Source organism: Rhipicephalus sanguineus, chromosome 5, assembly GCF_013339695.2.
Source record: "Rhipicephalus sanguineus isolate Rsan-2018 chromosome 5, BIME_Rsan_1.4, whole genome shotgun sequence".
In the NCBI taxonomy this organism is placed as follows: domain Eukaryota; kingdom Metazoa; phylum Arthropoda; class Arachnida; order Ixodida; family Ixodidae; genus Rhipicephalus; species Rhipicephalus sanguineus.
The window spans coordinates 156,309,145-156,323,888 of record NC_051180.1 but is presented as its reverse complement, the minus strand read 5'-3'; the positions used below and the strand labels follow the sequence as shown (position 1 = coordinate 156,323,888).

Sequence of the window (14,744 nt, the reverse complement as noted above, 5' to 3'; positions counted from 1 at the left end):
AGAAAAACAAAAGAAAGGAGGAAAAAATGAAGAAGGTGCCCGCTGTCCTCCTGTACCGAAGGATGAAGAAGAGCAGGGGTCATCGTTGGATGAATGATGCCGAGAAGAGGATTTCAAACTTTGTAAGGAGCGAAAAAGAAGTGCAGCGCGGAGTCTTGGCGCGCGTGGACTCTTCGGAGAGACAGGAAGAGAGAGCGGGACACCGGGACGGCTACGGTCCCGGCGGACACCCTTTGCGCTGAACGGGCTAGCTATAAAAAGAGGATCGCTTCGGGGCATGTCCAGCAGCTTGTCTGCGAGACGAGAGGCACTAGAGACCTTATGGCGCAATAGTGACAGCCGTAGGGCAAAACGTACGGATTTGGAGGCATATTGAAGGCAGGTAGAAGGGGTCCGGCAAAGCTAGAAAGCAAAATATAAATAAACAATAGTTCAAGCGGTGAAATGTTTAGATGGAGCGCCACGCACACCCCGCGACTTGCTTACTACATTGCCATTTTTATTCGTGTTGCGATAGTTCACTTTTTTTTTAGTTTTGCAGAAATAAGCCGCGAGTGGTGTCACCTGCCCGTTCGCATATACTTCACTCGTGCCTAGAAAAAATTCCGACGGCGCAAAGCTCCTTCATCATTAGTTGCCTACATCATCTCACAATGATAATGGTGATTGTTGTTGACGTCCCTTGGAAACTGAGCGGTGACACATAGTCAGCGAGCTTTTTCTTTTAATCGAATACTATCATTCTATTAAGGTGTAGTATTTCAGGTACTCTTGCTGATCTTTTCATTATTTCATATAAGAGGACCCTCTTCTAGACTACCACGATGATGCAGCTCATTCAAGATCACGTCGAAAGCTCAGAAACAACTTGAAGGGCAAAAAACGGCTAGAGCAACAAGCAATTGCTGAAGCGACAACTGTGCAGTTAGCGACATGCTATACGCTCAGGCTTTGCTACACCGCCATCGCAATCTCCTGCATAGCGGCGTAAAGCAGGACTTTGAACAACATCATCTTGTGTGCACTGTCATATCCTTGGTGGCACCCAGGATTACAAATTAGAGCGTTGTGAATTCCACGCGGAACGTAAAATATTAATAAATTCCTTAACACGCACGATGGTCCCACACTCACGTGCAGGCGACATTTTCTTCGTTCGAGGACTTTCGATATTTCCGAGAGATGTGTTTCGGATACTCCTCCTCATGTTCCTCCAGAGTGCGAAGGTTAAAAAGTGCGGGTCGACGTTATCAGCACGATGGTAATGTGTTTCATGTACTAGATAGAATGCGATGAATTTTCGGCTGGGCCACATTTGGTATGTGGCATTCGGGCTGAGCATTTGTCAGCAATCTCGGCACGGGTAAGTCCGCCTGCAACAAACACTCCTCCTCCTGCTGCTTTTGTGTAATGTCCTTAAAACGATAGTTCTCGACAAGAGGCAAGAATGTTGCCCTCACCTGTCCCGTGATGTTGACGGTAATGTTGGAGGTGGTGACCCATCCTCCCTTGGGGTCGGCCGTGATGGTTGAGACGGACTCGAAGGGGCGGCCGTCAACCACCCACGAGACCTCGGCAGGCGGGTTGCTCCGCTCCGTGGAACAGCGCATGGTCACCTGGTCCCCCGCCTTGGCTTCCTTGGGACCCCGTACTTTCACTTTTGAAGGTGCGACTGCAGTGACAATGGCGTGAGTTAGCTGAAGCTCTAGTCGTTCGTCGTATACCTAGTAAAGGCGTTAGATAAAGAATGCTAACGAAACTGAAAAGCTGAAATAGGATTCCATAACCTTATATCACTCCGCAAACTTTTATTTTTTTAGCCTGCGTGGTACTAACATTATGAGACACACGATGACTAGTGCCTACTTCATTACTGTGACATCACACGCAGAGTTTTCTATCGCGTTGTATATTTTCACTATGCACGCGGAATTGTGGGCTGTTCTTCAAGTACGCCCTCCATGGAACGCAATTTCTACAGATCTTACTGACACTTAATCTACTGTTCTGATTATATTTTTCGTGTTCTTTGATACGCCATGCAGCTACAGTGACGCAGTTTTAAGAGCGAATTAATTATCATAACGGGTATGTATATTTTTGCTCTTACGATATGCATTTATTGAACCATTTTTTTAGTCTGAAACACTCGAATTTTGAGGACATCTGTCGCCGGCTTATAAAGGTATTCTCCCACTAAATCAGTTTCGACTAGCCTCCTGGTTAGCCGAAATCGTCGCGGAAAGGCGTTGGTCCCGGGTTCCAATCTCGGACCGGGACACATTATTCGTCAACCGGGAAGCTTTTCTGAGTACTATTTCCTCCTAGCTCCGTGGTTCGTTTACGGGTGGATAGCAGAGTAGATGTCGCTCGTGCAGAAAGGGGGAGGGGTCTGATAAGCGCCACTCACACTGCACGGTGAGTCGTACGGATGCCGTCATCGGTTCGGGCGCCACGACGTTGGTGGCGGCGCACTGGTACACGGCGTTGTTGTCCGACGAGTTGGCCACGAAGGTGAGCGTGTTGACCGACTCGCGGCCGCTCGTGGTGTACGAACTGTCGACCACGCGGCGCTCCTGGTTGCGGTACCAGACGAGCTGCGCCAACGGGTTGCCGCCGCGAGAGATGCAGCGAAGCGTGGTCGTGTCGCCCATGCGGATCGTCTCGCCCTCGGTGTAGCCGTGGATCTCCGGAGGACCGGGGGCGACTGCGTGAAAGGAAGGACGACATGTTTCTTTTCACAAAGGAAGACGGGACGTTATAAAGCTCTAATTACTCACTTTTATGGATTGCTAATAGATACTGTTACAAATATTTATGCATGCATAAAAACAATCGCATACTGCGATGTGCATAACAACAGCCGTCCCTGGTAGAAAATAAGTACATAAATTAGAATGGTCAGTAACAATACGAGACAGTTTAAAAGGGAGCGCCGCAGCATATGAAGGAAATAACCAAGGAAGGAGTGAGAGCGTATAACAGAAAACGTATGCGACAAGAATAGATGAATGCATGTCCAACAACAACCGAAACCACTCACTGTCTGCCTACATAGAGCGCTGCAGAGAGCAGTGGAGAAAAGATGAAGTACTCATATACTGAACGCTGGGAAAAGAAGGAGTTTGAGTTTCCGCTATACATCTTCCTTCCTGCTGAGGACACTGGTTCAATCGCTATGAATTTTTGCACGTAAGGAATACTTGGCAGGAAGTTCAGTTTAAGCCACGTTTGTGGGCATTTGTCATCGGTTCAGTGCATAACACGTCTGGGTTGACTGTCGTATGAGGCGACGCCACGAAAATTGCGTCGACTCCGCTGCAGGAAAACGGTGAGGTCCATTGTGTCAGTGTGTGATGAACGACCGGTCTCCGCACTAGCAAAGAAAACGAAAAGCACGAACGTTTTGTTGGAACGGGATACGAAGAATTTTTCTCTCAGTGGCGTAGTGACGTCACCGATATATTTTCGGAATGAAGATGGTCAGAAATTGGCGCATACAAGCGCAAAGAAGCAAGCAAGCAAGCAAGCAGTGGTCTTGTGCACCTATCACTCACTACTCCTGGCTAATTTTTACTGTTTAAGCTTCTGAAAAACTCAGGCGATGCTAGCTGGTGGCGAGCCCGTTCTTGCATTTCAGTGAAATTGTAAATGCTGCCATCACCGACGAGAATTATGCCAGTCATGTTGTCTCAAGCATCAGAACGCAACAACTACCTAGCGCGGCAGGTCAAAGACTCAATTTACGAAATCAAATCTAAGCTCTCATCGTGAAATCTATGAGTGCTTAGAACTTTGTAGAGTCGTTAGTACGAGCATAGAAGTATTACGCTTACATGCGCGCATTTGATGTCGTGAAACGGGTCGTTGACCCCTCGCACTGGTTCGGTAACAAGAGAAGATGAGGCGGCGCCCTCAAATAGTACAACGAAAAAGCCAATTCATGCGAGGTATAGCTGGTACACAGTCGGAAGAACAGGACAAACACGGGACGAGGTAAGCAAACGAGTGGCACCGCGTCGGCCTGTAATAAACATTAGGTAGGTCAGCGCTGCGTCGCAATGGGCGCAATAAACGTTAGCTGCAGGTCGGCGCTATGCCATTCCCTTTTTGTCATGTTTTTTTTTTAGCGCTCTTCTAACTATGTGGGGGAGAAACCTTTAACCGCCTATTCCATGTGCTTTCAAGCTCTTATCTACAAGAGTCGCCAGCAGCGGCCAACCGTGTCACTCGGCCTAAATATTTTACTTTTGCTCGCCATGAGCAAGGGTTTGGGCAGGAGTGTATAAAGCACGATTCAGCATTTTTTACGTAATACTTTTTTCACAAACTGGGCTCAGTGAACGCTTACCGCGATTCCTTTGTTTTTTATAACTCCTCTTTTCCTCTCTCTGACCCCACGTGTCCTTATCTCAATGCAGGTTAGCAAACAGGAAACCAGCACCAGATTGACCTGAGCGCTTTTCCTTTCTATCTCTGCATCTTTTCTCGCCATATGATAAAAACTTACACTGTGCGCTCAAGTGACAATATTTCAACCAAAGGTTCGGTGTCAGATTGTTGCTTTACGGTAAAAAAGGAAATCGGAAGCGCTTACAGTGTAAAGTACAAGCGGAACGCACAGAGGATAACCCCGAATTAGGATTTAAACGTCGATGATGCACAACAGGCAGTTACGCGTGGAAGCGGCCGCTGTTACGTCCTTAATGGTGCTGCTGCATTAGTATTCTATAGTTTCATTACAACTTTGTCTTTTGGAATCACTTAATGAAGTGTTCCTTTAACGGCTTTCTATACTCTCCATACCTCTTGCAGTGTGAGAGATGAGTCTCTAACTTTAAACGATTGCAGTGTGAGAGATGAGTCTCTAACTTTAAACGATTATCTCTCACGACTTCAACTTTTGGCTTCATGCATTCCATGTCTCCTTAGCTCGTACAGCTGTATCAAACTCAAACCAATAAAACTTAGCACGTCACTACGTTTTCAGGCTGCCTGTCACGTCCTACCCTATTAGAACGTCTCTCCCGACGGAAAATGTGAAAATACGCACGCGGCCAGTTTCGCTCATGTCAGCTCACACGCGCACCCACTCTGTTTTATTTCCTATGGACATGTAGCCCGCTCCGCATAAGGGACCCTGCTTAGGAGGAAAGAGACAAAAGAAGAAAAAAAAATGGAAGCACCTCTTTTCTCTAAACTAATTACTCGGAACGGGAAAAAGCGATTATATCGGCATCAGTATGCCGCCCCTGCTAAGGCCAAAAAACGCGGCACTTGCGAAAACGCCCAGCCCTCTCGTTGCTCGCACTAATAGAAATGCATTACTATCCCAGGGGTTAGCTAAGCTACGAGCATTGAGCAAGAGCCCGACCATAGTAGAACTACGCATAGAAGCCTCAATATAAAGGCTGCAGTCCTATGGGTCTGCAAGGACTGCAAATGCGGTGCGGAGCGTAGAAATTGTGCCTATTACGAAAGAAATTACGTTTGCGCACTTTCCCACCCCCGTCTCCCTCCTCTTCGTGTTATGTGTGCCGATATCTCTATTTTCGTTATGAGCATCTCAATATTCCGTTAGTTGATCACTCTCCGTTAAGTGCGGCTTCTTTAGCGCCGCGTTCCCGCATTGCAGGAAGCCATGCAGGAAATTATTCGAAGCTGAATTTTTCCTGTATTAATTCAGCTCTTTAGACCCAATCAACATTACGCTTTTACTACAAATATTTCCACGCCCAAATGAGGTCGTTTTTTTTTTCAAATAAATATTTATTTATTCTTTACAAGTACTCTTCTAACTTTGACAAATTCTAGGTCTGATTATATTCGAAAGTTATCGTTTCGTTTTTTTTTTTTTCGTATATTTCCATAAAGGGTGTTATAGAATAAAATGAGAAGTCAACACGTAGTTCAATTATTGTCGTTATCAGAATAAAAGAAGAAAACGTTGCAATTACTCACGCTATCTTTGCTCTCCCCAAAACTCGAACTATTCAATAGTTAAGATAGCCATGTATAATATCGCCTGCTCCATCAGAACATAACATGAAATATCTCAAGGCAGGTTGAAGCGGACTCCCCTTAGTCTGAGAACTTTCACGGTGATTTACTCGCGACATTAGCATCAGACAGAGGCTTTGCACGACTGTGCACTCGTTTCCGCAGCGAATAAAATGATGCAGGTAAACACAGCTCCACAGACAGGCTGCTAGCTGAAGCAACACGCTCGGGGCGGGCGAGGCGGCTGCTAGAAACCACCGCTATGGCTGTTGGCAGGGGAAGCCTGGACGCATTTGCAAATTAAATTTTCCAGCCTAAACCCAACCGCCACCCCAAAAGAGGGGGAAGAGGGGGGGGGGACGTCAGCCAAAGAGGGGTGCGCCTCCTCCAATTTACCTCGCGGCGTAATTTATGCGATTAAAGGGGGGGAATCTCCGCCACTTCCCCCGTCGCGAATGGTGCGGGACCCGCCGATGAGCGCACTTTGCGGGCCAGCAGGCTCAGTTGGCGATTATGAAGGCGCCTCGCCTCCGTCGTCGTCTCGTCTGGTTCACACCTCGTTTCGTGTGACGCGCCGTGGCGCCGCTGGGGCTTTCAGTGGTCCCGACAGAGCCGCCGCTGCAGAGCGCGCGGCTTCTAACGCGCAGGTGAACGCGCGCCGCGAGCGGATAAATCGCGACTCCTCCGAGCACGCCGAAAGACTTTGGAAACTTCGTTATGATGTGGGTGTTTAACTCGAGTGTTCACAGCTTTGGACACCCGCTAGCGTTGACACTTGAGGCCGTGACGTCGGCTTGGACCGACGCTGACGTGCTGCTACCGCCACGGCGCCAATGAACAAGGATTAAAACCTATATTCAACTCGGAGACGTTGTGCGATGTAAAGGGGAGAGACTTGAAAGTCCAGGTACTCCCCGAGACATGTTGGCAATGCAGCAGTAACAGTGCTGAGTGTTCTGCGAGCAGTTTATTTGTTTGTGAGATTCCTAGAACGAGATTACCGCACCACGCGCTTGATATCAGGTCTATGAATATCTGACACGTACGAGAACAACTCGCACTGCGTTACTGCCTCGCTGTACAAAAAAAAAAACAAACGACAAGCTAATTACCGTGGTGAAATTTCAGTGCAGTAAGCTACGTGTTTACCCGATTACCTGGATGACACGGACTTACGAATGTAACGGAAAGTATGCTTGCGGAGCGGCGGCAAAGTAACTGTAGATCAAAGTGGACGTGCATTAGCCCAGTTGTTTACGCACTGCTATTGTGTCCTCGAAAAAGAATGTGCGCTTGCATGAGCGCCAACGTAATTATATAACAACTCACAAAGCACGTCCAGTTTGACGGATGTGGAGAGCGGTGTGCCCAATGCGGGATGGACGGCCTCGCACGAGTAGACGACACCGTTGTCCTCGGGATGCGGAGTCAGCGTCAGGCTGCTGATGGCGTTCTGGCGGCCTGCTTCGCTCTCTTCCACGCTGTATTGCACGTTGTCTGCGAAGAAGTGACACAAGGATGACGTCAATGGACGCAAGCAGCTTCGATCTTTCTTAGCACCTCGAAGACCCCCAGCCTTCGATATCATAATAGACCTCTCTCTTCATGAACAAAAATCACAACAAAAATAACGAAAGAAACGAGGAGATCCTGGTTTGTGAACGTTTATGCTTAGTAAAATTTTCTCTTGCGCAAACACTCATTACAACACTACGAAGAAAGCTGCTATGTAATGTAAGAGGAGTCGGCGGCGCCGCACATGAGGCCTAACCTCTTCTTTAGTGCATTTATTAAAAATAAAAAAGCGATGATCTTACTCGGCAAAGTGAAAATAAAATGATAAGAACTATGGAACGAGCGAAGCTCAGGGAGAGGGGCTGGCATGCGGTGACAATAATTTCTGGGATTAATTAGAAATAATATCCAGTGTTTTACGTCCCAAGACCACTATATGTTTATGAGGGACGGCCGCTGTGAAGGGCTCCGGAAATGTCGACCATCTGGCGTTCTTTAACGTGCACTGACATCACACAGTACACGGGCCTCTACCATTGCACCTCCACCGAAATGAGACCGCCGCGGCCGAGATCGAACCCGCGACCTTCGGGTCAGCAGCCGAGCACCGTAACCACTGGTCTGCCGTGGTGGACAATAATTTCTGACGTTAAACGTGCCAGAACCACGATATGATTATGAGGCACCATATAAAATTTTCTAATGCAGTATGTGTTCTGATAAAATTTAGTCGCGGATTAGCCCCTGTCCTGTGTCTCTGAACTCGTCCCGTGTAATGTGCGCGCATTTTTCTTCCAAGCAAGAGTGAATAAACTAGCCTGGCAACATATTCTGCAATGAATCTTTCTGTTTATTTATCTCAAGCAGGCTGTTAAAGCAGGCATCCCTAGTACCGGCTCTCTCGAAATATGAAGTCAGTAATCAGATAAAAAAGAAACAAGAAACAGCAATGAGAATGAGTATAACAAATGTTATGCACACTACCACAAGTCACACGCAAAGTGTCCTCAACATAGACATTGATAATTCATCACCATGCTTCTCTGACACATTCATCGCATGTGCTGCATCACACCCATCACGAGTATTCCGCGTATATAATTGTTCGTTTTCAAATAGCTAGCATCGTATGCCATGAATCTTACTCGTGTTCTTACCACCGCCATATCTAAGGCCCTCTTGCACGAGCGCAAGGATGAAATAAAGATGAATAAATAATTAATCTTTAACAAACATCGCTAAGCTGTAAGGCTGAAGAATCTAAGCAGTGTACTTATGTTCAAATAAATCCCTTTGTCTAAACAGTAGCGCGAGGCAGAGGGTTTCTTCTTTCAACCGTTCTTTCTGGGGCTCTTAAACCTTAGATGCCTAGGAGCACAGAAAACCAATATGTAAGCGCTCTTAGCCCTCTCCTTGCAATAGTTGTATCGATTCGTCTCACCGTAAATCTCGAGCCACGAAAGCTTTTTGACGCGACAGCTCTTATCTGCGGCAGTGGGGTCCTCCTCCGCCCCGTGTTACGACTCTCTTGCGAGCTGTCGGCGACGGAAGAATCTGCGGCGTGCTCCGTTTACCGCCGGGCCTCATAAACGTATCACGCACCTGGTCGGAGCTCGACGTTCTTGCGGTACCACTTGAGCTGCGCTGCGGGCTTCGCCTGGGAAACGACGCAGGTGAGCTTGACGGAGTCCGATTGGCGAACTTCCACGCTGCTTCCGTTCGGGTGGTTCGTGATGGTCACCGAAGAAGGAGGCACTGCGCACGGGAGGGAATGATATAAAAAACAATTAAAAATGCTGTTCACAGACACGCAACCATTTCGAGGTATTTACAGCGCTGAAAAAAAAAAAAAACGCGGACACAAGTGATGACACGACAGACGAAGCGCTGACTAACAACTGCAAGCCCCGCCACTGTGGTCTAGTGGTTATGGCGCTCGACTGCTGACCCGAAGGTCGCGGGATCGAATCCCGGCCGCGGCGGCTGCATTTTCGATGGAAGCGAAAATGTTTTGAGGCCCGTGTACTTAGATTTAGGTGCACGTTAAAGAACCCCAGGTGGTCGAAATTTCCGGAGCCTTCCACTACGGCGTCTCTCATAATCATACCGTGGGTTGGGGACGTTAAACCCCAGTTATTATTATTACTAACAACTGGAATTTATTGAAGGAAACGACAGATTATAAAGAAGACGTGACAAGGAAATAGCAATAACAAAACTATAATATAATGATTACCTACATTATCTGCGACTCGACACGAACGACCAACTTGCCCAACGAATCGCGCTCCTAAGTTACGCAATCATTGTTTGGGCACGTGATCACGGGCATGCAATCATAGTTTTGGCAAGTATGAAGCGTGGTCAACTGTAGAAAAAAAATAGTAAAGCGAACATTAAGGAAATAAAGGCGAGGGGATCGATAAAACGAGCGATTGGTTTGCAAACCTGCATGTTAGGTGAAAGAGAACGGGAGCAATTGAGCCGGAACACTGTGACCACGCATAGGAGACTTGTATAACCACAATAGACAGTCACTCAGCTCGACACGCTTCAATAACTGCAGTAGTGTTGGACGTCCTTTGGCTTACGCTTCTAAGGCTTCTGAGCTCGATCTTCCTGTTTCAACTAAGGCCCTGGCGGCTTACATTTTGACGAGGCCGAAATGAAAAAGCAAAAAATGCGCCCGTCGCGCTCCTAGCGCCATGTGGCTGGCAATGAAGAAACACTTACGCCTGCCGTCTCCGAGTCCGTCCAGCGGTAAAGGGAGTGTATATAACGCTCACCGTTAGCTACGTGGAGGATCTGCGTTTCGTGGCGTAGTTGTTAGCGCCACTCGCTGCGGAGCGAGAGGTCCCGGGTTCGATTCCGCGCTTCGGAAGCATTTTTCTGATTTTTCTTTGGGGCTTATATATATATATATACTTATACATATACGGTGCATGACGGCGGCGACGGCGACGGCAAAATCCAGCCGAGACTGTCCATATAATTGCTATCGCACTAAAAGAGACCAGAAACGTTGGTGAAATGTTTGTCTACCAAAATAGTCGAGAATCTGCAAGTATACAGTGCGTGAAGATGGGATCACTGCGAAGTAGTAAGAACAAGCGCATAACATTTTTCTCAATCGTTCCATCACATACGCAAAAGCCGCGAGAAGGAGCTATAGGTTTGCCATTCGCGATGTAGTGGCTGAAGACCGCAGTATGTCTTAGTGGATTCGGAGCTTGACACCTCAAAATGCGCCTGACGGAGCGTTCCTACCGTTCTTGTTTGAGAATGTGTCTCGTTATAACGTGTACCTGCGTGAACGACGGTTCTCGCATCATGCTGTCAGAATGCCTCCACCTGGAAGTCGAACTGTTTTCATGCGCAACTGCTTAACGCTGCAGCAGTAATAAATAAGTAAATGTGTTGGCTTCGCTCATTGCAAGGGTATACTTGCAAGACTGCGGAAATAAACCTGCACAAGATAAAAATCAAAACTTCTATCGTATGGACCTCGAAAATATTTCTTTTTCTGCGGCTGCAATGCTTTCATATCATACTGCTGTAATCCAAGATCTATTAAGATCGCGTAGCTTATAATGGTTTGCACTTTACCCGCTTTAGAAGTGCGTTGATGCGCAAATTCAGAGGATTCTCAAAATGTGGTGAACATGCAGCGTGATCGAGATACAACAAAACAGATAATAAATTTGACAAAGGTAAAGTAAAAGACTCTTTGATTCTTTTGTATATTTATTTGCTTTTTTTTCACTAGGGTAGTCAGCATGTTCTTACTTTCGAACAAAACGATTTCTCCTCCGCTGAAAACCTTTAAGGGTTCAAAAAGGAAAGGTTCAAAGGGTTAAAGCGATAAAAGTATTCCGCATAAGCTGGGCGCAGCGGAAAACAAGACATAATTTCGAGTTAATGTCCGTCGGGTTGCAACCGACCTGAGCGGCCGCTTCAATGCCAGTGAAGGGGAAAAAAAGAAAAAAAAGAAAAGAAAAGAAATAATGTTCAAGCTACGCTTCACGCTTTCACGGAAGTCAAAAACGCCAAGTAGCGCGCTTAGGGTCGAGCTATAGCCTCTGCACCGGCGGCCTATATTGGAACAAAATAAATGTTAAAAAATAGCGGAAGAATTCGCCAAGGAGAATCTGAACAAAGGCGACGAAGGAATTCTTTCTGCAGGCTTAAAAGTTGAAGAATCTTGGTGGATCGCCGGATGACTGGCGTAATGCGCCTTGACAGAAGATGATGAATCATCTCGGCGCGCTTCAACGCTCTAGAGATCGCAGCACTGGCGTCGAGAACGGTCGAGAAAAAGAACATGAAGAAGAAAGAGAAGGGGTGCGAAGGGAGAGGTGAAGGGGCGGGGGGGGGCTGCATCGCGGATATTCCGGCGTTCGCGGCGGCATACTGCAAGCTCCGCTACCGGCCGTAGGCCAACCATCTTCCACGGGCTAGAAAAATCGCGAGTCGCCCGGAGGGGCTTCTAAGCCTAACCCTCGTTCTGCGCTTTTCACGATGCTTCTGGTGCACTTGGTTTCTAAGGCCCCATCTTTCTTTTCCCTAGGTGCATTCCTTCTCACTTTAACCCTCTCTTTCTCTCTGATATCTAGAAAAGGTAGAGAGCTGCCACCGGCCCATGCGCCGGCGTCGGCGGATGTTGCTGGGCAGTGCCAACGTTTTGCCGCAGGATACGGAAGCATAAGCGCGAAGGAGACGGCCTGCTGGAGACAGGTCGTTTCTGCGCCGACAGCGTGGACGGATGGGGTTAGAGCGGAAGCTCTTATACGCCCCTCTTGACTTGGCATATGGCCTGGCATTCGCTTCTCGGCAGAGCTCCACGCACTTTTCTCGGGTAGCTTAGCTCAATTTGCGTCTTAGATATGACGCTCATCGTTTAGTGAACTAAGTAGTCTGGAGTCGCTGGGCGCACTCCATCCCCGAAGCAATTGCTGAGGCGAAAGCGAGCACGAAAATAGATTGTTTCGTGCTCGTTTTTTCCCTATTTCTTACACGGTATCACGCCTTAACATGGCTACGATGCAAAGCAAGTGATAACTACCTGCGGAAATAGATTTAGGTTGTTGACGCTATTTCACTTCACTTCACAATTAGCGCCAGTCCTGCGTTCTTGTGTCATCCTTGTTCGTGTTGAACTGAGGTTTTTTTTTTCTTCTTCATCTTGTTGTTTTTCGTCGTTTTCGTAGCTTCCTCTGAACTTCGCGGTTCCTTCCACGACATATTTTAAGGTATCTCTGTTGTGTCGGTATCAAGTACTGAAAACTACGCGCATGTCAGCTCAGTATATGTGGTCACAGTGGTTAATTCACTTACGCAACACAGTGACGTGGGCGTCCGCTCGGATAGCCTTGTGGTCTGCTGTCGGGCCAACCTGAAAAGAAAGAGAACAGCGCGCACAAAAAAAAAGTCAAGAATCTAGACAGCCTAGCTATGAACTCAAGTATTTTCAAGAAAGCGTGCGTGGTTTGAATAACCGATATCTCACTGCAATGGCGAAATTAGTTCACAGACCAACTTTGTTTTTTGCGTCTCTCCCCCACCCCCGACTTACCCTTATATTTTTTTTCTTCTCTCATATAAATGGCAAAACGACTTACTCATCATCAATCGGAAGCGTTAAGTCGACTCAAGATCCCGATAGCAACACCGCGACACGGGCATACCTACACAAACCGGTTTCGACGGTCGGGATGAAACTTCTATTTTTCTAATTCGGCTCCTCTTGCAAGGGTCACCTGAGATGAGTGAACGCTCCAACGTCGTCTCACTCACCTGGCATTGGTATTCAGCGTCGTCTTCTAGCGTCGCGTTGTCTATCCTTAAGTTGTGGATTCCTTGGCCGGGATCCCCTATCATTGTGTATCGGGGGTATCCAGGTATGCTGCGGTTGAACCCTGCAAAAAAAAAGAACCGCCAGGTCGTTTGTAAAGCAATTCGAAACACCTAGATGGAATCCACGAACTGTGCACTTTACGATGTTGCGGGCGTGATTTGATTAAGTAGAAGCTGAAACTAGCTTAAGCAAACCACGTGACATTGGAATCGGACCCGCTGCGCAGCCCTTGGTTATGAGAGGAATAAAAACACAGCTCTCGTCATGCCTGTAGATGAAACGGCTCCAGAGACTAGAAACCTGACGCATTCATTTTCTCAGTACATGGCATAACTAGAGGTCACGCATGGCTTGATGATGACTCTAGAAATTCACTGTAATTCATCGCGACACACCGGTGAACAAACCTGAAAGTTGTCCAGAAGAGGTCAGCAACAAAATAATGCAAACTAATTACAATTCTCTAATATATGGCGGTGAAATTACTTTGTCGTTTTGATGGTGAGGTCGCTTTTTTTCTTGTAGCAATGTATTTTTGCAAAAGTATGTATTCTGGCGCTGAGTGATGGCCGCGTGAAGTCAGACGTGTATATATATATATATATATATATATTATAGAGAGAGAGAGAGAGAGAGAGAGAGAAGTTCTAAGTTAGAGACTTCTGCATTCATACATCGCTTTCAGTCCCTTCATGATCTCTCTCTGATAAATAATCAGCCTGACAGAGGACAGAGAGTCTACAAGGATCTAAAAAAATGAAAGTGTATCTACATACTGCGAAGCTTCGAAGCCTTCAGTCGTTTACTGTGAGTGGCATGAAAGTTACAACGGTGCAATGGCGAGTACTACGGCGCCGTCACCACAAAAAGTAACCAACCCGTCCATCTTTCATTTCTTCGATGCCTGTTTTCGTTTGCTCCACCTTCCTCCATATTTCATGAGTTATTACTTCGTTATCACTGGCGCGTTAAAAGGACAGCTTGCCCGTGTTTCCACTGCTTCTCTCATAACCTCCTCGCAAAGTCATCTCTCTCGTCTTTGTATTATTCCTTTGAAATTAACAAGCCGAAGGAAGCCAACATTTCTGATCAACCTACAGTCGTTCTGTCTTTCCTTTTCCTTCCTCTCTTCTATCTTCCCCCGCCTTTCGCTTTTACATTACTTGGTCTTAGTTTTCGTTCTCAAAAGATGGCAATAACCTGAGGTTCTCAGCCTCTCTCCTGATCAAGGTTTCATATCGTCCTTATTTTCATACTACCCGCGACAGTGCCTCAAGTTTGGCAAAGTGTTCCTAACGCAACGCCACCTGATAAGACATTACGTAACGACAGGTAAGCGAACGCAAATCACTTGGTGGCTTCTAACAGTTCCCAC

At 47.0% G+C, this 14,744-nt stretch overlaps 1 protein-coding gene across 1 annotated transcript in view; it reads right to left on the bottom strand.

Moving 5' to 3' along the window:
- LOC119394371 (nephrin-like) overlaps positions 1 to 13,461 on the bottom strand; it is a 48,256-nt gene extending 34,795 nt beyond the window's left edge. The window contains 6 exon segments of the mRNA XM_037661673.2: positions 1,461 to 1,672; positions 2,411 to 2,707; positions 7,330 to 7,497; positions 9,118 to 9,270; positions 12,850 to 12,907; positions 13,309 to 13,461. Of these exon segments, the coding sequence (XP_037517601.1) occupies positions 1,461 to 1,672; positions 2,411 to 2,707; positions 7,330 to 7,497; positions 9,118 to 9,270; positions 12,850 to 12,907; positions 13,309 to 13,392 (972 nt within the window). The 5' untranslated portion in view covers positions 13,393 to 13,461.
- Between the last annotated feature and the right edge of the window lie 1,283 nt (positions 13,462 to 14,744).